The 25,271-nt window shown below is 36.4% G+C and overlaps 1 protein-coding gene across 4 annotated transcripts in view; it reads left to right on the top strand.

Annotated features, from left to right (window-relative positions):
* The window catches only part of ITCH (itchy E3 ubiquitin protein ligase), a 97,138-nt gene that overhangs the window by 61,465 nt on the left and 10,402 nt on the right, over positions 1-25,271 (top strand). For 3 of the 4 annotated variants that reach the window (XM_043884921.1, XM_043884920.1, XM_043884923.1), the window contains 10 exons: positions 6,821-6,905; positions 10,499-10,627; positions 13,099-13,171; positions 14,013-14,084; positions 16,951-17,039; positions 18,784-18,943; positions 19,210-19,343; positions 20,097-20,237; positions 24,396-24,516; positions 24,949-25,053. In XM_043884921.1, coding sequence (XP_043740856.1) covers positions 6,821-6,905; positions 10,499-10,627; positions 13,099-13,171; positions 14,013-14,084; positions 16,951-17,039; positions 18,784-18,943; positions 19,210-19,343; positions 20,097-20,237; positions 24,396-24,516; positions 24,949-25,053 — 1,109 coding nt within the window. Of the gene's footprint in view, positions 1-6,820; positions 6,906-10,498; positions 10,628-13,098; positions 13,172-14,012; positions 14,085-16,950; positions 17,040-18,783; positions 18,944-19,209; positions 19,344-20,096; positions 20,238-24,395; positions 24,517-24,948; positions 25,058-25,271 lie in introns of all 4 variants that reach the window. The other variant, XM_043884922.1, reaches the window with a different exon arrangement.

Raw genomic sequence — 25,271 nt, forward strand, 5'->3', positions numbered from 1 at the left:
GATGTTATCTGAAAGAGCAGTGGAAGGGGGAACATGGTAGGGTACTGACTTTGTGTCCTACACCGTGAGTACTTGGGTAAGCTCTATTGTCAAGTACCTTAGTTATTAAAACTTTGTTAATAGACTTTAAGATGAGCCTGCCCTACCAGATTATTTTATATGTGTTATATAAGTCATAGAGCTGTAGTAAGTTTCTAGAATAAACATGACAATATAGAAACAGTTCTGCATGGAAGAGAAAGACTATGTATCAGTAGAAAGTGGAAAACAGAGTAAAACCATTTATGGAACCAGTTGAAGTTTTATCTTCAAGAGCTGCAGATATTTCAGAAAGTAATAGTTCTAGGTAGTCTTATTGGGAAACATCAGTTAGATAGGTTGCTCTAGCATTGTTTTAGGAATGGAGGGGGAAAAAATTGATGTCAAGGTCACATGAATCTGGGCAAAAAATGAAATTGGCTGATTAAGCCTGCCTTTCAGTTGTGGCTCAGCTGGTAAAGAATCCACCTGCAATGCGAGAGACCTGGGTTCAATCCCTGGGTTGGGAAGATTCCCTGGGTTGGGAAGATCCCCTGGAGAAGGGAAAGGCTACCTACTCCAGTATTCTGGCCTAGAGAATCCTATGGAACTGTATAGTCCATGGGGTCGCTAAGAGTCAAACTGAGCGACTTTCACTTACCACAGAATACACAGAAGAACTGTGCAAAGAAGCTCTTAATGACCCGGATAACCATGATGGTGTGACCATACACCTAAAGCTGGACATCCTAGACTGTGAAGTCAAGTGGGCCTTAGGAGGCATTACTACAAACAGAGCTAGTGGACCTGATGGAATTCTAGCTGAGCTATTTCAAATCCTAAAAGATGATGCTGTTAAAGTGCTGTACTCACTGTATCAGCAAATTTGGAAAACTCAGCAGTGGCCACTGGACTGGAAAAGGTCAGTTTTTGTTCCAATCCCAAAGAAGGACAATACCAAAGAATGTTCGAAGTACCACACCATTGCATTCCTTTTGCATGCAAGAAGGTCATGCTTGTCTACGGCCATACCACCCTGAACGCGCCTGATCTCGTCTGATCTCGGAAGCTAAGCAGGGTCGGGCCTGGTTAGTACTTGGATGGGAGAAGGTCATGCTCAAAATCCTTCAAGCTAGCCTTCAACAGCATGTGAACCAAGAACTTCCAGAGGTACAAGCTGAATTTAGAAAAGGCAGAGGAACCAGAGATCAAATTGCCAACATCCATTGGATCATAGAAAAAGCAAGAAATTCCAGAAAAACATTTACTTCTGCTTCACTGACTACACTAAATAAAGCCTTTGACTGTGTGGATCGCAACAAACTGGAAATTTCTTCAAGAGATAGCAGACCACCTCACCTATCTCCTGAGAAACGTGTATGCAGGTCAAGAAGCAACAGTTAGAACTGGACATGAAACAACAAACTGGTTGAAAATTGGGAAAGGAATTTGTAAAGACTGTATACTGTCACCCTGCCTGTTTAACTTATATTTGGAGTACATCATGTGAAATGCCAGGCTGGATGAAGCTCAAGCTGGAATCAAGATTGCCAGGAGAAATACCAATAACCTCAGATATACAGATGACACTACCCTAATGGCCGAAAGGGAGAGAAACTGAAGAGCCTCTTGATGAAAGTGAAAGAGTGAGTGAAAAAGCTGGTTTTAAACTCAACATTCAGAAAACTAAGATCGTGGCACCTGGCAAGTAGATGGGGAAAAAATGGAAACAGTGACAGACTTTATTTTCTTGGTCTCCAAAATCACTACGGATGGTGACTGCAGCCATGAAATTAAAAGATATTTGCTCCTTGGAAGAAAAGCTATGACCAACCTAGACAGCTGTTAAAAAGCAGAGACGTCATTTTGCTGACAAAGGTCCATGTAGTCAAAACTATGGTTTTTCCAGGAGTCATGTATGGATGTGAGAGTTGGACCATAAAGAAGGCTGAGTGCCAAAGAATTGATGCTTTCAAACTGGTGCTAGAGAAGACTCTTGAGAGTCCCTTGGACAGCAAGGAGATCAAATCAGTCCTAAAAGATATCAACCCTGAATATTTGTTGGAAGGACTTTGCTGAAGCTCCAGTACTTTGGCCACCTGTTGTGAAGAGCTGACTCATCGGAAAAGACCCTGATGCTGAGAAAGATTGAGGGCAGGAGGAGAAGGGGGTCGATAGAGGATGAGATGACTGGATGTCATCATTGACTCAATGAACAAGTTTGAGCAGACTCTGGGAGATAGTAAAAGACAGGGAAGCCTGGCGTGCTGCAGTCCATGGGGTCGCAGAGAGTCAGACACGACTGAGCAACTGAACAACAATTGCCCTTGAAGTTATTTATCCTTAACATTCCTGTGAATCAGAGATAAAAAATGTAATAGTTCATAGTTATAACTATTATTGTTACTAGCTTATAAAACAAAAGGAAGGCATATGAAAGTGGTGAAGGTCTTTATTCACTAGTGTCTGGCAGTTTGGTAAGGGATCTTTTGGCTCTGTGGGACCTTATAATGGACAGTGTGTGATTGGTATGAAGTACTTTAGAAAAAAATGTTGTTCTTAGACATACCAAACTAGAGCTGTTTGGTTGAATTCCCTGACATGAATGGTCTTCTCAGCTTTATTTCAGGAGTTGTTTTACATTCATGTTACAGAAGAGAAGCTGATGGACTGAAACATCTGTAGGTCGTATATTAATCCTCTTGATTTTATTGCAGAAAAATCTTGACTGGGTTTTGTTAGAAGCACAAACTAGTTTGCATCTTCTCTAGGGTAGCTGTTAAGAAAAATTGTTTCTTGCTCACAGAAGCATGAATTGCAGTTTGTGTTGCCTTTATTTGAAAAGCCTTTCCTGCAGAGCTAGTCCTTGTTTCTGTGTTTATCATTATATCATCAGGATCTTTCTCATTTTTATTTTAGCCAACAATACTTCCCTAAAATACTGCCTCTAGAGACCCAATCTCTCCTTATGTATGTTATCAGAATTTTTCTTTGGTTATTTTACATTCTGTTTATGTTTAGGTTTCACGCTCCTGAAGTTGAGGTGCAGCCCTTCCCCCTTAAATGAGTTCATGATCATCCTATTATTTAGACTGAGCACTGCTTTCTTTGTGAACTGAATTCTGCCCTTGGGGCATATGCTTTATTTGTGGAGCCAGGGATGGCTCTGGTATTAAATGAGAAGCACCTGATAGACCCTCAGCGTTGATCCAGGAAATAAAATCCCAGTTTATAGCCTGTGTTGATGTTCTGAAATTGTCAGCATTAGTTTTGTGATGCCATGTATTTTTAAATCCCACTTCCTAACCCTTTCAGACTTTTGTATGCTTGGACTAGACATGACTATCTTAGAAGATGACAGTGAAGAATTTATAACACATGCAAACTATAGAGGCTGGAGAACAAAGAATGCTTTTGGTTCAGCGATATAGTCTAATAGGGCTTTTTATAGCTGGTTTACCCATCAAGTACAAAGCTGTCTTCTCATTTTCAGAGTTGCTATGAAAGAATACATAGAACATCAAGATGCTTCTGTTGTTCAGTGCCTTATTCATCAGGTCAGGAAATGGTTTGATGTGTATTCAGGTTTGGTGTTCAGTAATTTCAGGATTGTTTATCATGTGATTTTTCAACAAAGTAAGAAATCACCTCTGTAATCACAGTACATCTCATTAAGCACATGAGCCTTCAGTTTGCAAGTTTGAGGTTCCATCTTTGAAGTTTTGGTCTTCACAGCCTCTTCCAAGAAATGCTGGTATCAGCACTATATACTTAGAACAAACATAGAAATAAGTTTTTGTCTTTTTTTTTTCCTGGGTAAAACCATTTTGTTAACCTACCAAAGCACTTCATTTTGTTTTCTGGTTTGAGGTACAACCATTAAACATGGTTCACAAGAAAATACAATGACTATTCAACTACAATTACAGGAGTTTGAAACCTCACTCATTGTTCATACAATACTTTTACGATTTCATACAACTGTACAGTCTATTTAAGCTACGTTTAAGTTTATTGCTAACCAAAAGACCATTATCAAAGACCTATAGAGTTTTGTAACAACAGAAGAATAACTTACGTTAGGAATACACTTTGCTTTAAAAACTACTTGACTAGTGATGTGTATGGTTTTCTTATTCTTTTAAGTTTTCTATCTACTTTATCTTATCTCATGTTAGCTTTTGATGGAGTTTTGTTTTTGTTTTGAAATGTTTTTAAGTTTTTATTTAGAAAGCCTACCTAGTAAAGTCACAGAACTACAAAATGTGTGAGCTGTAATCTAAGTGCACAAAGTAAATATTTAAAATGTCAAAAAGTATTATTCAGATTTTTCATTGAAAAGAGAAACTGTTTGGATAAGACATTTAAAAATGATAAAAACAAAAGCACGCCAAAAAAGTTTTGGAATAAGACAAAACTACTCCAAAGCCTTAAATCTGTATATCTGAAAAGAAAAAAAAGGGAAATCTCCATGCCATCCCTAGCTTCATGCCACCATTTAATAAACATTGACCATGGGTAAGATGAGGGTGTCCTTAGCTGAGGTCAGTAACTCACCAGGGTTCTCAGACCTCAGACCCCTTGAAGAAGCCAGGCAGTGACTCTGTTCATGTTAGGTTTTTGAGAGACTCTCTGGCCCTGAAATCTGAACTTATATGGCAGTTAATAGATAAATATATACTCAGCTAGGCACTTATGATGTTAATTTTAGATTACAAAAGTTACTTAAGATTGTTGGTGTACAAGAAATTTATAAATTCTGTAAGTGTATTTAAAAATTTAAATTTAAACTATCTGGAACATTAACTTACTTTTTAATTTATTATGTAGCTAGCTGTAGTGCTGTGGATGCTTCTTTTTGCCTCAGACAGTTCTTAAAGTTGGTTCCATGTTTCCACACTCGAGGTGCCATGGCCAGCAAAGCCGTTGATACTATCTAGGGTGTGTCACAAGATGCAGAGTCCGTTTTCTGTATTTAAGGTGTGTCACAAGATGCAGAGTCCGTTTTCTGTATTTAAGGTGTGTCACAAGATGCAGAGTCCGTTTCCTATATTTTATATATTCCAGAAGTTTTGTTTCCATTTTAGGCTCAGCTGGTAGAGAAAGTAGCAGAGCTGTCAGGAGCAGATTCGTGATACTCACCAATATGCTCCTTCTTTCCCAGCACCAGCCTTACCCCCACCTTCCACCTCCTACCCCAGTATCATCACTGCTACTTGAGATCATGGATTCAGTGCTGGAGAGAAGTTGAAAGATACCAAACACTACCTTGACAAGGCTGTATAATTTGGCCTAACACTCATTCTGCAATATCTTGCTTAAAGAAAAGTCCAAAAGATTTACATAAGTGTTGTTTGGAAAATAGACATGAACTTTCAAACCATAGGAATAAAAATAATTAAGCTTAATGGAGTTAAGCTTAATTTTTTTAATTGCTAATTTTAAGGTAACCATGCTTTTTAAAAAGTGGGAATCCATTTTATAATAATGAATTCTTAAGTGTTCATTTTGAGACATCTTGGCCAAATTTAAAAGATTTAGACACTGGAAGAGACCTATCTTTTGAATAATTAATTTGTAATGGAGCAGAGGAAACAATAATTCAAAACAGCAGAACTAATGTTAATATTAAAATTTCAAAGCTACTTGGTTATTAAAAGAAAATTACATCTACACATCTTCTAAACTTAATGAGAAAGCTCAGAGAAGCAAACAATTGTGTAGAATGGGTATAAGAGAACTAGGAGAATCCTAAAACAAAATGCAGGTGGGGAAACACACTGCTTCAGATACAGATACAGTAAATTAAAGAGTTGAGCCCTGCTGCCCAACTCTGGTGTAAAAAGTTACTATAGATATTTAGGATAGGAAACTGGTTGTATTAAACAGGATGTATTTTGGAATAATGTCTTCTCTAGTTGAGTAATACCTAGCATATAGCAAAGAAACAGGTTTTCCTGGTGACTCAGATGGTAAAGAATTCACCTGCAATGCAGAAGACCCAGGTTTGATCCCTGGGTCAGGAAGATCCCCTGGAGAAGGGAATGGCTACCCTCTTAAGTATTTTTGCCTGGAGAATCCTATGGACAGAGGAGCTTGGCGGGCTATATAGTCCATGGGGTCACAGAGTCAGACATGACTCAGTGACTCAGCACATAACAAAGAAACAGTTAAGTTACATACCCCCATTATATTTTCGGAAATGAGATGGTGCAATATGAAAAAAAAATCTCTGAATGGAGATGTCAGTTTCCATCCTACATCAGCTAGCTAGAGTCTAGCTACTACTTAATTCTGAGATTAGGGGCAGATCACTTAGCCTATCTGAAAATCCTTATCTTTAAGATAAATGAAAACTACCTACTCTGTGGGACTGTTAGGGGAAGGAAATGGCAACCCATTCCAGTATTCTTGCCTGGAGAATCCCATGGATGGAGGATTCTGGTAGGCTACAGTCCATGGGGTTGCAAAGAGTTGGAAACGACTGAGCGACTTCACTTCATGCAAATTTAAAGCAGTTAGTTATTCTTGCTGTTGTTGGTTAGGTTGAACAGAAAGATTCTGTGGGCAGGATATTGTGAATTATAGCTGTTTAGTTTCTAGGATAAAATGATATTTTTATAACTTGAGTAAGTATGTAGATTTAGTAGTGAAAGAATAAATTAAAACTTTAAAAGTTATGATTTAAAAACTACAAAATCAACAGTGCAGTGAAAAATGGCAATATCAGCTCATCTTAATTTGAGGAAGAAGACTATGCCAACTCTAATGCTTTACCTTTTTTTTTTCTTCTGTTTTAAAGAGAAGAGAACGGACAGCAACGGTAGAGTATATTTTGTCAACCACAACACTCGTATTACACAATGGGAAGACCCCAGAAATCAAGGGTAAGAACTTGTAGTTGTTAGTATACAGATAACCTCTTAAAGATTATACCGTATTTCCAACTCATTTATGAAAAAGATCAATTACATATTCTTTCCTCAAAGGTCTTAATCACCCACATATTTTAGAAAGAGAAAAAAATATACTATTACATTTTTTTCCCCCAAAATTACCTGTTTGTTATAAGACCAGCTTACTAATTCTAAAGCGGGGTTTTGCAAGCTGAGATCTCTCGGTAGAATTCGGGGAGTATGTGACTTAGAAGGGGGTAAAGACATGTTCGTGTGTGAAGGACCAAGGTCCAAACCTTTACCTGAAATTTGAGTGTTCTTTCCATTATGATTGTAGGTCACAACTATAGTAGAATTAACAATCCTAGGACTTTGCCACCAGTAGAAATCACAGATGTTTTTCTGCAGTTGTTGCAGAAATTTCAAAATACTGTTTACATACATCATTACAAGAACTTGCTGGTTAATATGTCACTGAAGGGATACATTATTACAAGCTTGTCTTTTTAATATTTGCTATGTATATAAAATTGTCTGTGACATTGTGATACCGCATGTATTCGTTCGCTAGAGCTGCTTTAACAGTACTACATATGGAGTGACTTGAACAACAGAAATTTGTCTTGTACATAGAAACATAAGATTTTATATCATTTTATGTTGCTTTAAAATCTTATGTTTTTAAAAGAAATATTTATATAGGCCACACCAGTTGGTGGGGCTTCCCAGGTTGTGCTAGTGGTAAAGAGTCCACCTAAAATACAGGAGACGTAGGAGACACTGGTTCTATCCCTGGGTTGGGAAGATCCTCTGGAGGAGGGCACAGCAACCCACTCTAGTATTCTTGCCTGGAGAATCCCATGGACAGAGGACCCTGGTGGGCTGCAGTCTGTGGGGTCACAAGCAATTGGACATGACCGAAGTGACTTAGCATGCAAGACATTAGCAACAAGATGGGAGGTCTCCAGGGGTACTTTCACTTGAGACTGACTACAAATTTAGGGCATCTCCCCAATGACTTTCAGGTTTAATATCTCACTAGAGAGACTTGAACTCATAGAAACTTTTTATGCTCACAGCCACATTTGTTACTAGTAAAGGATATAAATTAGAACAATAGAAGGAAGAGATGTTTAGGGCAGAGCCTGGGAAGGGTTCCAGATAACCCAGAATTGATGTGGAATATAATACGTGTTGAATATTACCAACCAGGGAATCGCACCTTTCTAGTATCCAGAGTTTTTATTGGGGCTCCATCATGTACTGCCTGCAAAGCTAACCTTTAGTTTCCAGCTCTTCCCCAAAGATGGGCTAATACCTTTTAGTGTCTAGTTTATTCCAGAGGTCAGAGCTGATAATGGCATATATTCCCAAAGCCTCCTTCATAAACCACCTGATTGGTGGTCTGATGTTTGAAGACCCTAAGCTTCAAAGGGGCTTCAAAGTATCTTCAAACAGAGATACTCCTGACAGGCAGGATATTCCAGAGGCGTAGAGATCTTTTCCCAGTAGCTGAGGGCAGAGGTCTGATCTCTATTTGGGTGTGATTAAATCTTCATGTCTCACATAGGTCAGAGTTTTAAGAACCTCTATTTTAAAGGTATGCCTTAAATTTAAAATCTATTTCTGGGTACCAGCAGATCACATTTTATAGAGTTATAGTATTTAACTTTAAATATTTTTGGGACTTCCCTGGTGGTCCAGTGGATAGAATCCATCTGCCAGTACAGGGGACATGGGTTCAATCCCTGGTCTGGGAAGATCCCACATGCTGCAGAGCAGCTAAGTTCGTGCACCACAACTGCTGAAACCCATGTGCTTAGAGCCCATGTTCCACAGTAACAGAAGCCACCGGAACGAGAAGCCTTTAGACCGCAACTGGAGAATAGCTCCCACTCAACACAGCTAGAGAAAGCCCATGTGCAGCAACAGAGAGCAGCCTAAACAGACAGAATACTGAGCTTTCAACTTTGAAAATACGTACTTTCAGTTTCTTAAAAAGTAATAAGAATTTCGTAGGTAACATTTTTAATTTTAAAATTCTATCACTAAGGATAGATTAGACCACATCACCTTTCTCTAATTTGCTATCATTTTTTGTTCCCCCTTGAACCTTTTAAAGTTTCAGAGTGGAAATAAGAACCATATTTTTACAAGTAAACTAATGAGCCAGTTCTATCCAATTTGTTTTCAAGACAACTTGTTACTGATACTGTCTTGCAAATATGATTACAACAAATGGGAAGAGTTCTTAAAAGTTTTAGATAGTCTATTTGTCTGACATTTGCATGTAGTTCTGTGAATATAGTTAAATGTTAACTTTTTGACATGGTTCACAAAATATTGTTCTAGGCGGTAATTCTAAGCCTTTTGTTCTTCTGAAGTAAACTTGAGGAAAGTGACACTCCTGTCAGCAATAGTGGCTCTCTAAAACAGTGAGATTAAGTGCCACCAACCCCTCCTTTTCCTCCTTTCTGATGTGAACTTGAACATTTCCATTGTTTCGTCATCTCACCAAACCCACCAGATGAGAAAATTGAAACTGGAGAATAGACAAAAATGAATTGGAAAATATGGATAAAACTTGAAACATTGACGTTTAAAGAGCATAAGCAAGATCTTAAGACAGGTATTGAGTAAGTGGGTAGGCATACTCCCTTAGAAAGATTTGAGTTGCCTTAACAGGAATAGTAGAGATTCTGGACAAGGGGAAAGTCTTGACTTGGAAGTTTGGCACAATGTCTTGTGAAATGTTGAGTCTACTACACAGGGTTTATGGAAGGGACTTGGAGATAGAATGCAGAGGTAAAACTGAAATGGAGCATAGAGGGTGCTGCACAGGGGCAAAGTGAGGGCCAAATGGGGGAGTTTAGATCTTGTATTTGGTTAGTGATGAATAGTGATACCACTTTAGAAGAGAATAGATTTGTTCAGATCTCTGTTTTGGTATTCTGTCAGCAATATGAAATGAGTCAAGGACCAGAGCAAGACTCAAAGCAGGAAAACCTTTGAGGTTTAGCAGGAAAAGTGGCTATTTTGAAAGTTTAAAAGATAAATAGAGCCAGAGTAAGGAAATCAACCCTAAATATTCATTAGAAGGACTGAAGGCGGCAAAGGATGAGATGGTTAGATAGCATCACCGACCCAATGGATATGAGTTAGCAACCTCTGGGAGACAGTAAAAGACAGAGAAGCCTGGCGTGCTACAGTCCATGGGGTTGCAAAGTCAGACACAACTTACCAACTAAAGAACAGAACAACAACAAGGATGGTACTAGGGATTGAAAGCTGTGATGAATGAACATGAAGAGTTATAAGGCAGAATTGGCGGAGCTTGGTTACCATGAGATGTTTAGGCAGGTAGGTAATCCAGGCAGAGTAGATGGGAGAAGACTGGTTGATAGATCTGTTCATGTGTTTAACGTGCTTGTAGGATTTTAGTAAACTGCTGGAAAATGCTAGACTAACTGGTTTTCTAGAAGATATCTACTGCATTTATGGGTATGTTTAGTTTCTGTACTTGGCAAACAAGGAACTCTTAAACATTTTTTATTTGTTTATATATTTTTCTATGTTTTATGTAGTCAATTAAATGAAAAGCCCTTACCTGAAGGCTGGGAAATGAGATTCACGGTAGATGGAATTCCGTATTTTGTGGACCACAATAGAAGAACAACCACCTATATAGATCCCCGCACCGGAAAATCTGCCTTGTAAGTTTTCTAAATGTTTTGATTAAAAGTAAAACTGATTCCTAAGATTTTTATGTAAAGATATCAATTACTGAAAAGTGCAGTTCTTACTATTTTTATCTGTTAACGCAGCACTAAATGAGAGTGTTCAGAAATTATCATTACAGTACTGCTCACCAATTAATCCCTGATTTCTGATACCCACTTTCTTTCATTTCTATCACCTTTTAACTTGAAGGCTCCTTTATTTTTCTTTTTCATTTTTGAAAAGTAACTATGTTTGTTTAATGTGTTTCCAAGGTTCATCCATGTTTTAGCTTTTATCAGAATTTCATTCCTGTTTAAGACTGAATAACAATCCATTTTATGTGTTACCATACTTCGTGTATACATGTGGCTCATGGACATTTGAATTACTTCCACCTTTTGGCTATTGTGAATGATGCTGTGAACATGAATGTACAAATATCTCTTTAAGTCCTTGCTTTCAGTTCTTTTGTGTGTATACTCAGAATTGTTGAATCAAATGATAATTCTGTGTTTTTTTGAGGCATTGCCAGACTTTTCCACAGTGGGCATATTGTTCTAATGTTCTTACCGGTAGAGCACATGGGGTTCCAGGTTTTCCACATCAGTGCCAACAGTTGTTACTCTGTGTGTGTGTGTGTGTGTGTGTGTGTGTGTATGTATATGTGTGGTGGTGGTGTTCAGTTGCTAGGTCGTGTACAACTCTGTGACCCCATAGGCTACAGCATGCCAGGCTTCCCTGTCCTTCACCATCTCCTGGAGTTTGCTCACATCCATGTCCATTGAATCCGTGATGCTGTCTAATCATCTCGTCCTCTGCCACCTTCTTTGCCTTCAATCTTTCCTAGCATCAGGGTCTTTTCCAGTGAATCGGCTCTTAATGTCAGGTGGCTGAAGTATTGGAGCTTCAGCATCAACCCTTCCAGTGAATATTTAGGGTTGATTTTCTTTAGGATTGATTGGTTTGACCTCTTTGCTCTCCAAGGGACTCTCAAGAGTCTTCTCCAGCACGATTTGAAAGCATCAATTCTTTGCTGCTCAGCCTTCTTTATGGTCCAGCTCTCACATCTGTACATGATGTGTATAATGCCATCCTCGTTAGTATGAAGTGGTATCTCATTGTATGATACCCAAATCAGCCAAAAACAGTATACGAAAATTATTGAGTAATATTTTTATGAACATAGATGTAAGCATCTTTACCAAAATAATGGCAAATTAAGTCCAGCAAGATATAGGAGGGATATTACACCATCATCATGTGGAGTCCCTCCTCCCCGTGCAAGATTGATTGAATTTTGTATATTAAACCAATTTAATTCAGCACATTACTAGATTAAAGGAGAAAAAGCAGTGTACAGAGTATACAAAATACAGTGCTAGTTTACTATAAACTTTCAGCTGCCTTAGAAACTTTCTTATCTGATAAATAGTATCTGTATAAGATTAATGGCAAAATACCTCTTACATCAGGAATAGGACAAGTATTTCTTCTGTCACTACTTCCAAATTCAACATTGTGTTGGTAGTCCTGTGAGATGGGAAAGAAATAAGATTGAAAGGAAAGAAGTAAAACTCTTTTTTCACACAGATCCCAGGTAATACAATTGTCTGTATAAAAATCATATGGAATCTAGGGGATAGGGGAAAAAACTAGAACTAGCAAGTGAATTTAAGTGTTGCCAGATACAAAGTCAATATATAAAATCAATTGTATTTCTACATTGAACATTTAGAAAATGAAGTCAATAGTAGCTCAGGGAAAAAGCAAATAATCTTGTGGTGTGAAGTCCAGGCCTAGTTTGGAAGCCCATGGTATCATCAGTGATCTGAGCTTCTTTATTTCTGTCCTACCATGCTAGGCCATCATCTGTGTGAGAGTCACCTAATAGTTTGTGATAGCTGCCTGAAGCTTAGCTGTCATAGTCCCACTCTGAGCTGGGATATGGAGGAAGAACAAATTGGAAAGGGGGAAGAAAATCCCTTTCCAGCTATCCCAGCTCTCTTTAAAAGAGCCTTCCTTCCTGGAAGTCCTATTCAATAGCACTTCCACTTAAGATTACTAGCCATAGTTAAGTCACACAGCCACACTGGGAAGTGTTGTTTTTATCCTAAGTAGCAATCTGCCCAAGTAAATCTCAAGATTGTATTAAGGAGAAAGGAGAGTGAATTTGGGAGTAGATGCCCTTCTCAGACAAAACCTCCTTTACCTAGCCCTGTTATATTTGGCTGAATATAAGAGAGAATCTCAGAAACAGCAGCTTTAAAAAGATCAAAATGTATTTCTGTTTTCTTACTTAAAAGTGGTCATGGGGAGTATTTCATTTTTAAGGTGGTTTTAGGAGTATGTTGTACTGGGACATTTTTGTATTTAACTACTAAGTACTTAGGGAGTGTGATGTTGTGTTTTCCTTCAGTATTTTATCTTACAAGCAGATTTATGTCATATTAACATTGTTCCTCAGAGACAATGGACCCCAGATAGCCTATGTACGGGACTTCAAGGCAAAGGTTCAGTATTTCCGTTTCTGGTGTCAGGTTAGTACCAGTACTGTATTTCCGTACTCCTTTTATTATGTTGCTTACACAATCAGTGATTGTAGAATTAATTAACGTATAGATAAACAGGTAAAATATGGAAGGGTTGGAATTTTTCTATTTTTAGATTCAAGAAATAGATTTATCACTTAGGTAATTTATGGCTTCTCTTGTCCAGAAGAATAAATTTGAAACCATTTGAATAAGGAAGCATTGCTACTCATTTCGGTACTCATTATTTTCAAGTTGGAAAAATCTTCAAATGAGTTAAAACTTTTTCTGGTATATAAATTGTAACCAGCTCCTTTCATATCTAGCATTTGATATGACTTTGATAGATCCATATGTATGTGTCATTTTGATAGATACATTAGTACACATATGTGATTATATTCAGAGTATTTTTAACAGACATTATCAATTATTTTTAATATAAATGTTTAGTGAATTAGTGGTTTCTTTATGGGTTCTCAATAAAATTAATGCACTAGTCCAAGTGTGACTGTGATGAATATTTTTAAATTTCAAACTTATAATTAATTGGTCCCATGTAAACCAAAAAAATTTGAATTAGCTTTTTGAAAATTGAAGTGAAAATTTGACTCATAAAGTAATCACTGGTGTGTACAACATCTTGCTTTCTTCTGTTTTTTATATATCAGATGATCTATAATTAGCATGAATACCCACAAATGTATGGTTAAACATTATTAAATAAAAATTCATATTCATAGTTACTTGTTACTGTAAATGAAAAAAAGTAAGTAAAACTTTATTCTTTTGGTTTTTTGATAGGCCATTTTAATGGTGAGAGTTGACTTAAGACATTCTTATATTTCAGCAACTGGCCATGCCACAGCACATAAAGATTACAGTGACAAGAAAAACATTGTTTGAGGATTCCTTTCAGCAGGTACTGTTTTATTCACTCAATGGTTTGCCCCCTGGCTTCTAACCCAAAACCTTTGGTGCTGGCAGTTTAATCTAAACACTTTGATGAAATCCTTGAATTTTTTAAGTCTAATTTCATCATCAGATTCCTTAGTACTTAAAATTTAGGAAAATGCAGATAGCTTTGTGTGTGTATGTTTTGTGTATGTTCTATGCTTTTGAAATGTCATAGTAATTTAATACTAGTTTCATGTTTCCATTTCTAAGCTCGGTATTTGATTTGAAATTGATATTTAAGTAAGAAAATAGGCTTTTGGTAGATAAACATCTGCCAAAGTTCCATATGAACAAAGTTCATATGAACATTGTTGGCTCCAGATAGAGAAAGAGGGAGAATTTATATTTATACTTCTGTATTACTTGCATTTTTATAATCATGTTTATTCTTATAATTTTAAGAGTTTTTTTATGTAGTAAAAAGTGTAACTGGTCACTGATGACAGTATCTAAAAATAATGTTCTTAGGAGTAGTCTCAAATGTTTTAGTTGTCTTTAGAACCTGAGTTAATTTACTACTTGGTTTATTTTACAACTTTGTTTACCAACCAAATGCAGCTAAGTATTAAGTGATTGGGCTTCCCTGGTAGTTCAACCAGTAAAGAATCCACCTGCAATACAGGAGTCACAGGAGTCGCAGGAGACGTGGGTTCGAATCCTGGGTTGGAAAGATCTCCTGGAGGAGGGCATGGCAACCCACTTGAGTATCCTTGCCTGGAGAATCCCATGGACGGAGCAGCCTGGCAGGCTACAGTCCATAGGGTTGCAAAGAGTTGGACATGACTGAAGCAACTGAATACGCACACAAACATTAAGTGATTGTTGTATGAAAATAACCAGTGGGAAAAATATCTCAGTTTGAAAACTTCCAGTTCATTCTTATTTTATGGACAGATGTGAATGTGATTCTTTATTATCAAACTTTTATGATAATTTGGTAGCTACAGCTTCACAAAGTGCCAAGCTGCATGCAAACAGAAAAAAGATTGAGATAGTTGACAATGGCTGTCTGCTTACTTTCAGAAGTAGTTACATTCTTTACTAATGGAACCTGTTATTAACATTGAAGGGAAATACCTGCTAAGTAGGAGCAGACAGTTTTTTAGGAACAGAGCTTGACTAAGGCCACTTTAGGGAATTATGAGTCATTCCCTTAGTCTGATGTAAGGAAAGCTCCAAGGCCATTCTCTGTCCCATTGTTGCCTCTCTGTTCTTTTCATGTTCGTAACCAGTATGTAGTCACTGAGTGGTCAATTCCTGGTGAGCCAGTTTCTTGGAACGTGACTTGATGATAGCAGTGCTGAAAAGATGCAGATATGAGTAAATGTCCCTTTAGCATTTGACACCTGGAGACTTTTGCAGAATGACAGATCAGGTGATGCTAAAACAGTTTTTAAAAATTCTTACCCTAGACTGTACACCCATCCAATAAATGTGAAATAAAAACTTAAAAATGGGATTGCTTTGGAAGAGTGACATATAACAAAAATAACATCAGATTTTCTTCATAATGTTTGGATAAAGTTGTTTAAGGTAGTGTGTTTTTTGACATAGCAAAACTGCTTATGGGGGAAATGGCAGGAGAAACATTTCTTTTTTTCCTTCATATTGTGTGCTGGGTGTGCTAAGTCACTTCAGTCATGTCTGACTCTTTGCGACCCTGCCAGGCTTCTCTGTCCTTGGGATTCTCCAGGCAAGAATACTAGTGTGGGTTTCCATGCCCTCCTCAAGGGCATATTCCCTACCCAGGGGTTGAACCCGTGTCTCTTACATCTCCTGTGTTGGCAGTCGGGTTCTTTACCACTAGCACCCTCTGCAAAGCCCTCCTTCATATTAGACGTTTGTTAAAGGGTATTTAAAGATATTTTTTACAGGGGAACAGCAAAAGAGATCAGGGACTATCCTACAGTTTGGGGAGCAGCCACAGGGACAAAGAATAACCAGAAGGACCAAGAAATGAACAAAAAAGATAATTTTAACTTATTTCCATTGATATATTTGTAGCCTATAGTATTTGTAGAACATTTGTCATAAGCATCAAATTATTTGTTTCATGTGGGATATGAATTCATGAAAGTATAGGAACTGAGAGATCCCTAGAATAAGCAGGTCACTTCCTGGGCCTCTCTAGATATTTAAATTTGATTGTTCATTCTTGTCCCTTCATAAAATAGAATCATTGTATGGACTTTCTTCTCTCTGTGTCATTTTTTTTTTTCTAAGAGTAATATTTATAATCTACATGCCCAATTTTGGGCAAGTATTTAAATACTTTTAAAAAAGAAGAGCCTGACTGACCTCTCCACTGTCGCTCAGTAATGTCACTGTCCTAAAAATGTGAAGGTGATCATATTAACTACTGTAGTAGAATACAAACTTTGAGCAGTTTTTCCAGTTTTCCACTGAGAATGTGTTTCCAAGGTAACTGTTCTCTCACAGCCGCTGTTTTTCTTTTCCAAGTTAGCCAATTAGCTATTATGTGTACCTTTTGGGTATAAAACAAACTGAAACCTGCCCAAACCAAATAAGGACCTAACCTCTGATCGTGGTCACAGTTACTCTGCTCTAAGCAAGTGAGAGAAGGAATTTTGTCAGTGGTAGGATCATTTAAAAGAAAATTATATATAAAGTATACAGAAATATAGATATGTGTAATTTATAAAATATTATGAAACTTTAATGTATTTTCTGTATGTGTGGAATTGACCAAACTACAAACACCATTCTATGTCCTGAGGAATTTAAGTTACTTAAAATGAAGGAGATTTCTAACCCGGAAGTAAGTGATTAAGGTGTTTCTACTTTTACCAATTCTTTTTTTTTTTTGGTAGATAATGAGCTTCAGTCCTCAAGATCTGCGAAGACGTTTGTGGGTGATTTTTCCAGGAGAAGAAGGTTTAGATTATGGAGGTGTAGCAAGGTAGTGATAATATGAATACTCAGAACTTAGTTCCTTTCCTCCAAAGGTATCATTACACTTTGCTTGCAAGTATTTTCTCAATTTTCTATTTCAGGAAAATGAAATGTAGCAAGTTTTTGTACCTTTATTAAATGTTGCAGTTATAAAACTTCAAAAACCATTAATTCAACACTTCTCTCTCTAAGGTACTGCTAGTTGATTTCACCCACATCACTCATTTATTCATCAGGATAATTCTGTGAGAGAATTTTACAGGTAATAATGAGGTATAGAGACTCACCAGAGACACATAACTAAGTTGTAGAGCCTGGATGCAAGTTTCACATTATCGAACTAGAAGCCAGTGTTCATTAGACTGCATCATATCTGTTCCATAGAACATACAAGGCCCTAGAGTGTTCAGGTCACTTTCCCCAACACAGACTGCTGATAGAAATAGTAGTCATTCAGTTCCCAACTGAGTTTAATAAATATATATCTGTTTTTAGAGTATAGAAGGCTATATAAAACAGGACTTAAAATTTTAAATTCTCCTTTCTTAATGTTGAAGCTTCTAATCAAACTCTGGAAGACAGACTCAAGCAGCAAGTTGCTTTGCTTATTCCATAATGATATATCATACACGGTTAAAAATTTGCATATCAGTGGCCTTACAAAAAGCAAGGATTTCAAAGTCAAGATTGCATTTGAATCCTTTTTCTGTACTTATTAGTATGACTTGGGGCAACTACCTTCATCTGTATAATAAGAGTGATCATAACTGCTTCTCTGGGATTGCTGTAAAGTGTAGAAATATAGTTTATTAATATCCTACTTCAGACCCTGAGTCTTTGTGGCGTCACTAACTGGTCACTGCATTTTAGTGGTTTTTACTTAGGTTTTGTTTCAAACTTCATATTTCAAAATGTATGAAGTAATCATAGGTAAATAAAAATATGAGTAGAAACATTTAATTTTGTACAAAGTAAAGAGAATTCAGGAGGAGGATAATCATTCATTCCTAGCTAGAAAATTAATCAGTAGTATTAAGTATAAGCAGGATTACCACCAGAGGCCATAAATCAAAAGAAAAAGAAATCTCGGGCATGCATTGATAAACTGCCCCAGATTCACTCTGCCTACTGTTCTGCCAGATCCTCACCCCTGTTACATAGTAACTATAATCTTACATTAGTGTTGGTTGATACTTTCACAGCATTTGAATTAGAGCTTCTCAGTGTATTTTTCTAATGAATGAGTAGCTCAAATTAAGTGTTTTATTGCCTCTCTGAAATTGGAAGTTTTTTCATATTTAAGAGAGCAGTAGCACTTAATGAGCATCACTGAGGGGCTTGGACATGGATGGAATAATGTTAGACTTGTTTCAGCGAATCTAACCACATGGGTCAGCAGTGAAGTTTAAACTTCACTATGTTTAGTATTTCACTGATTCTAAGACTAAAATTTTCATATTTTAACATCTCTGAAACTGAGATGTGTATTACAGTTGGAAAATATTTTTAGTGGCTTATCAAATAATGTCTTTAAAGTCAACGATGTCTTAGAGTCTTTGAAATAAGTAGTGTGTAAATATCTTTGTAAAATAGATGGTGGTTTGTACAGAAGCTGTAAAAATCATTGTGAGACTAGAGAAATATCACCACCTGAGGAGTATAGATTCCTGAGAGCTTTATAACACTGCTTTTTGATTTATTGGTATGATTACTTACAAGATTTTTCACCCTAAATTTTCTTTTGGTTTCAGAGAATGGTTCTTTCTTTTGTCACATGAGGTGTTGAACCCAATGTATTGCCTGTTTGAATATGCAGGGAAGGATAACTACTGCTTGCAGATAAACCCCGCTTCTTACATCAATCCAGATCACCTGAAATATTTTCGTTTTATTGGCAGGTTTATTGCTATGGTAAGTGCAAGTGGAGAGCTGTGTTTACTTTGCTAGTTCAGCTATACTAAAGCATTGTGCCTTTAACTTTCTCGTTTGAAATTTTCTCATCACTAAGACATGTCTTAAGATTGGGTTGTTATATCTTCCCTTTTCCCAGAAGTATTGCGTAATAGATTGTATGATGGGGAGCTGGTTTTATTTGTCTTTTAACTGAAGAACTCATCTTAACATTCTGAAAATACAGTGACTATTATAAAATTATGGATTGTTTTCTTCTTGCATAGGCTCTGTTCCATGGGAAATTCATAGACACAGGTTTTTCTTTGCCATTCTATAAGCGTATCTTGAATAAACCAGTTGGACTGAAGGATTTAGAATCGATTGATCCAGAATTTTACAATTCTCTCATCTGGGTTAAGTAAGTTTGTTTCCTTTTAATTATCAAAATATAATCTGTATGTTTTCTTTTAAAAAAAAAATTTATTTCTTTGACTTTGCTGGGTCTCAGTTGTGGCATATGGGATCTTTGATCTCCTTTGGGGCATGTGGGATCTTTTAGTTGCAGCATGTGGGATCTAGTTCCCTGGACCAGGGATTGAACCTGGGCCCCCTGCATTGAAGTCTTAGCCACTGGACCACCAGGGAAGTCTCTAGTCTGTATGCTTTCATTATAATGTGGGTAATGTATTCAGACTGTAAGCATGTAATTGGTTTACTGAATTTACATGATTTATGTTAAATCTGTCTCATTATTCAGTATGATTATTTTTATAGAAATATACACAAAAATCTTAGGCAAAATATGACTATTAGAGCATCATGTTCCAGCTTTGTTATTCTGATGCTACAGTTTAACAATAGTTATTGAAGAATATATTGCTTCCCAGGTGGCTCAGTGGTAAAGAATCCACCTGCCTATGCAGGAAGACAAGGATTCGACCCCTGAGTTGGGAACATCCCCTGGAGAATGAATTGGCACCCCACTCCAGTATTCTTGCCTGGAGAATCCCATGGATAGAGGAGACTGGCAGGCTGTAGTCCATGATGTCACAAAAAAGTTGGACAAGACTTAGTGACTAAAACATTAATTACTGAAGAACATAGTCCTTTAGTTTTAAAAAGAACCTTAAATGATTGAATTAGTGTAACAGTGTTACTTTCATTTGGGCAGAGAAAACAATATTGAGGAGTGTGGTTTGGAAATGTATTTCTCCGTTGATAAAGAAATTTTAGGTGAAATCAAGAGTCATGATTTGAAACCCAATGGTGGCAATATTCTTGTAACAGAAGAAAATAAAGAGGAATATATCAGGTAAGAGAGAATGCTCTTTTTGGCATAGTTTTTAACCTTTCTGTTGGACTATATATAGCACGTTGATAAATTGCTTATTTCAAAAAGTATTATTTGCCTTTATACTAATTATTATGAGACCTGATTGTATGTTATTAAGGACACAATTCACCACTTCCTATCTTGTAAGTACATTGAGAGGAACAAATACTATAGGAGACATCGCTTTATCTAGTTATAATCATGGAACTGGAATCTGATCATATTTAATTTGAGACTTGATGTTTGGGAAGGATTCAGTTATGTAGAAATAGAGCAAAAGCTATTGGAAGCAGTACATAGGATGGGAAGCACAGGCCACAAATTGTGATTAGGGTTGCCGTAGTGTGTGGTGCTGTCAGGAAGCTCAGGATTAATAGCCCCGTGGCCATGTCCTGTACTTCAGAAGCCAAGGAAAGTGAATCTTTAGACAATGTGGTGGCTAGTAAGTTATGATGACCCTTATAACAGAACTATGGCCCAATGGTAGATATAGAGGCCAGGTGACAAGAAATTAAGGACTAAGTTCAATAGACAGTATAAATTTCTTTGTGACAAGTCTGACAGCAAAGCACGTGAAAGGTAGGATGGATCCTTGTGGAGGCAGCAGGGTGGAGGGACTACCATGAAGGTTAATTCAAACTGTAAGCCTTACAGAGATTAATCTAGTGGATGTTAATGAGTTTCATCTCCCCTTTCTGGTATATTTCAGTGTAACCAGAAATATGGAGATTTATAAAATAATAGAAAAGAATTTTGAATGGATTTATAAAGTAATAGAAAAGAATTTTGAACAGATAGGCCTTTCAGTTTTTCTCCAGAAGTGGAAGTTTGAAGGGTAGAAGCAGTGTTGGATCACCCTTTTAAATACCAATTCTGTACCTACTATGCCGTCTAACATCATGGCATTGAAAACAATCTCAATTTTATATGCAGATGTTTTTGTGGGGAATATTGAAAGATCAGGTAAAATTTTTAAGTAAAATGATTTTCTTAGTGTATTCTCTTATGCTGTGCTTTCATACTTTTAGTCTCAAGTTATTAGTTCACTCACATATTCTCGGCACCAGTTGATATGGGTGAGATTTCACATAATAACTGCTGCTGCTTGAATTCCAGCTTCTGGATCTCTTGCCTGTTTTTCTACTTTTCAAATACTAATATATCCTCTCCAGCTTTCTTGTGATTAATATTTGCATGGCATATCTTCCTCTATGCTTTATTTTCAATCCTTTGTCTTTCTGTTTAAAGTATGTTTCTTATAAGCAGAATATTCTTAGGTCTTACTATTTTTATCCAGTCTGATAATCTTTATTTTTAATTGTATTTAGTACATTTACTTTGAACGTTGTTACTGACATGATTGGACTTAAGTCTGCCACCTTGCTATTTGTTTCTTCTTTTTCCCAATTTCTTTTGTTCCTCCTTTCCTGCCCTCCTTTGTATTACTGATTTCTAGTTTTCTTCTTGTATATCTTTGGTGTTTTTCCTCCCTATACCTCTTTAATTTCTTAATGATTGCTCTAATGAAAATATACATCCTTAACTTACCACTTTTAATTAATTTTATACTGCTACATTCATATATGTAACATTGTAATTTTTAACTAATATACTAATATAAGGGACTTATAATAGTATAATTTTATCTCACTTCAGCCATTTGTGCTGTTTTTATCATTATATTTCTGATGTTTATAACCCTGTAATACTATTTTCTTGCTTTAAGAAATCAATATATTTTAAAAGAAATTACCACATTACCATTTCTAGTTTTCATTTCTTTCTACAGATACATTTTTTTCACCTGGGATCATTTCCCTTCAGCTTTAAAAATTTCCTTCACCATTTCTGTTAATGTGTGCTTGTTGGCAGTGAATTATCTCAGCTTTTATCCAAAAATACATGTATGTCACCTTCAGTATTTGAAGGATATTTTCACTCGATTTAGAATTCTAGGTTTGTAGTTTTTTGGTGGTTTTTTTGGTTTGTTTTTTAGCACTTTTTTCCAATGCTGTTATTCCATTATTGGCTTCTGTTTTTGATGATGTGAGCCATTGTTTTTATTTTCTGGATGAAGTGTATGCTTTCTTCTCTGGTTTTTAAAAGATTTTGTTTTCTAAGCATTTTTACTCTGATATATCTAATTGTAATTGCTTTTATATTTGTCCTTTCTGGCATTTTGTAAGCTTCTTGTGATTGATGCCATTCAGTTACAGAAAATGTTTGTGCTTTCTCTCTATAGGTGTTCCTTTTGCTTTGGTTCCTTCTTTCATACTCCAGAAACTTTAGTTACATGTACATTTAACCTTTGATATTATCCCAGATGGTGTTTGTATTTTTTCATTTTCTCTGTGATTCAGTTTGGGCCATTTTGATTGATCTGTCTTTGAATACAGCGCTCTTAAACTCGTCCAATTAAATTTTCATTTCAGATATTCTTAAATTTCCTTTTGGTTCTTCAAGAGTTTCTGTGTTGAGAATCTTCATCTGTTCATACAGTTTACCCATCTTGTCCTCTAAATTGTTTAATACATTTTAATAGTTTTTTAAAAGTATTTACTAACTTCAACATTGGGCTATCAGTTTTCCCAGTATTATTATTATTTTTTTTTTTTTAAATTTTATTTGGCTGCACCGGGTCTTAGTTGTGACATGTGGGATCTAGTTCCCTGACCAGGGAGTGAACCTGGGTCCCCTGCATTGGAAGTGCAGGGTCTTAGCCACTGGGCCACCAGGGAAGTCCCTTCCCAGTATTATTTATGGACTTTTTTCTCTTATGAGTCACATTTTTCAGTGTCTTTGCACTTGTATTCATTTTTTCATTGTGGCTAATACATGGCAGAGACTCTGAATTCTTTTTTTTTTTCTTTGAAGCATATTTGTCAAAACTTTGTTTTGACAAAAAGTTAAGGACAGACCACATTCATTTTTGTGGATGCTTGCTAGAGCTACTCTATTTCCGTTTTGCTTTTAATCCTAAAACATATTCTTTATTCCTTAGAACATGGTTCCGTAGTCCTTACAGTGGAAAGCCCAGGTATTTTCCATGCAGCTTGTGAGAATTAAACTTAAATTCTGTCTCCACTGTACTAGGTGACTGCCAGAATTTCTGCTTGGGTCTTTGACTCTCCAGTTGTTCACTGGACAGGGTTCCCTGGCATCTCATCATTTTCACATGTGTATTTAGGAGTCAGTTAAGGATTTGAAGTGCAGATTTCAGAATTCCCTCTGTCTTTTTTCTTTCAGGGATTTTTCTGTAGCTGCTTTGGCAGCTTTAAGCTGTCAACCTTATGTCTCCTCAGCCCACTGATACTGTTGCTTTTAATTTGAGTTTCATTTCCCTATGCTCTTTGTAAACTGGTCAGTGCCCTCAGAGGAAAAGTGTAGTAAACGTGGCTCTGTTCCAGTGTGCCAGCCTCCTTCAAGGATCTTGTCCCCACCAGTTTCTGCCTGCCTTTGGTTTCTCTCTGATGCCTTCAGACATGTAATATCTATAACTTGCCCAGTGTTTGTAATTATAATCACCAGGGAGGTTAGTCCAATACAACCAACACTGCTCTTTTCCAAAATTTCAGTTTAATAAACTTTAGAACTTTTGTTGTCTGAAATTGTCATCAAGTAATCAAATGCCTAAAATATGTGTTTGTTTGCTCATTAAAATCATTCTGTAACAAAGCAGAAAGTTTATTTGATGTGATTTTGACTGTTCACATTGATATGTATCTTTGTAGATGAAAATTAGAAGAAAATTGAATCAGATACAGTCAGTATGTCAAAAAATTTGAATCAGTCAGTAGAAGTTGAGCATTGAATATTTGATGTAAAGGAATTATTGTTACCTTTTTTGTGTGATGATAGAAATATAGTTACGTTTTTAAAAAAGAGACCTAATAGAAATATATACTGAAATACTTGTTTAAGATGAAAATTACACGCTGTCTAGGGTATGGATAGAGGCATAATTGAAATAAGATTGGTATTGTCTTGAAGCTGAGATATCTATACATAGGGTTCATTTATTTTACTTATGTGTATTTGACACTTTTCATAATAAAGTTTGTAAAAATTATTTTTGTACTCAGAATTTAAGGTAAAATCTAAACTTCCTCATAGTCTTTTTTTATAATTATTTACCAGAATGGTAGCTGAATGGAGATTGTCTCGTGGTGTTGAAGAACAGACGCAAGCTTTCTTTGAGGGCTTTAATGAAATTCTTCCCCAGCAGTATTTACAGTACTTTGATGCAAAGGAATTAGAGGTACTGAGTTCTCCTTTCCTCTGAAGCATGCTGGTAAATAATGCTTTCAGGTGTCTGTTTTCAGCTCACTTCACTATTTTTCCAATGGCAGTAATATTTTTTTTTCTGGCAGTATGTTTCTGAAGAATCCCCAGTGGTTAAAAGTCTATAATTTATCCAAAAATATAAAATTTTGCCAAAGGTATTAGAACCTCTGCCCAATGAGTAACTGTTCACCTGAATATGTGTATATATGATACCAAACATGGAAACTCAACTTTTATAAGTAATATAGCTAAAATTTTGATGAAATTTTTGACACACACATTTTTAGCTAAAGCCTCCTGATTAATTTTTGAAAATCGTTTAATATTAGTCTTATCTATGTCTAGCATTTTTTATATTGGTTGTACATTTACCTAAAGAAACTATTTGTCTTTTTTATCCCTAAAGGTTCTTTTATGTGGGATGCAAGAGATTGATTTGAATGATTGGCAAAGACATGCCATCTACCGTCATTATACTAGGACAAGTAAACAGATCATGTGGTTTTGGCAGGTTTGTCTCAGTTTCTTTCTTTTGGAAGATAAACCATAACTTTGTAGAAAATGCTTACCACATATGGAAATGAGTCATGGAACAAAATGTACCAGTATGTTCAGGGTCCTCATTCCATTCTATGCATTGTAATAAGTGAATACAGAATACAGCATTCTTTTGACTAGTGCCAAGTAAGCAACGTACACCTTGCACCTTTGCCCAGAGAATAAGATAAC

The sequence above is a fragment of the Cervus elaphus genome, chromosome 23, assembly GCF_910594005.1.
Source record: "Cervus elaphus chromosome 23, mCerEla1.1, whole genome shotgun sequence".
Lineage (NCBI taxonomy): Eukaryota > Metazoa > Chordata > Mammalia > Artiodactyla > Cervidae > Cervus > Cervus elaphus.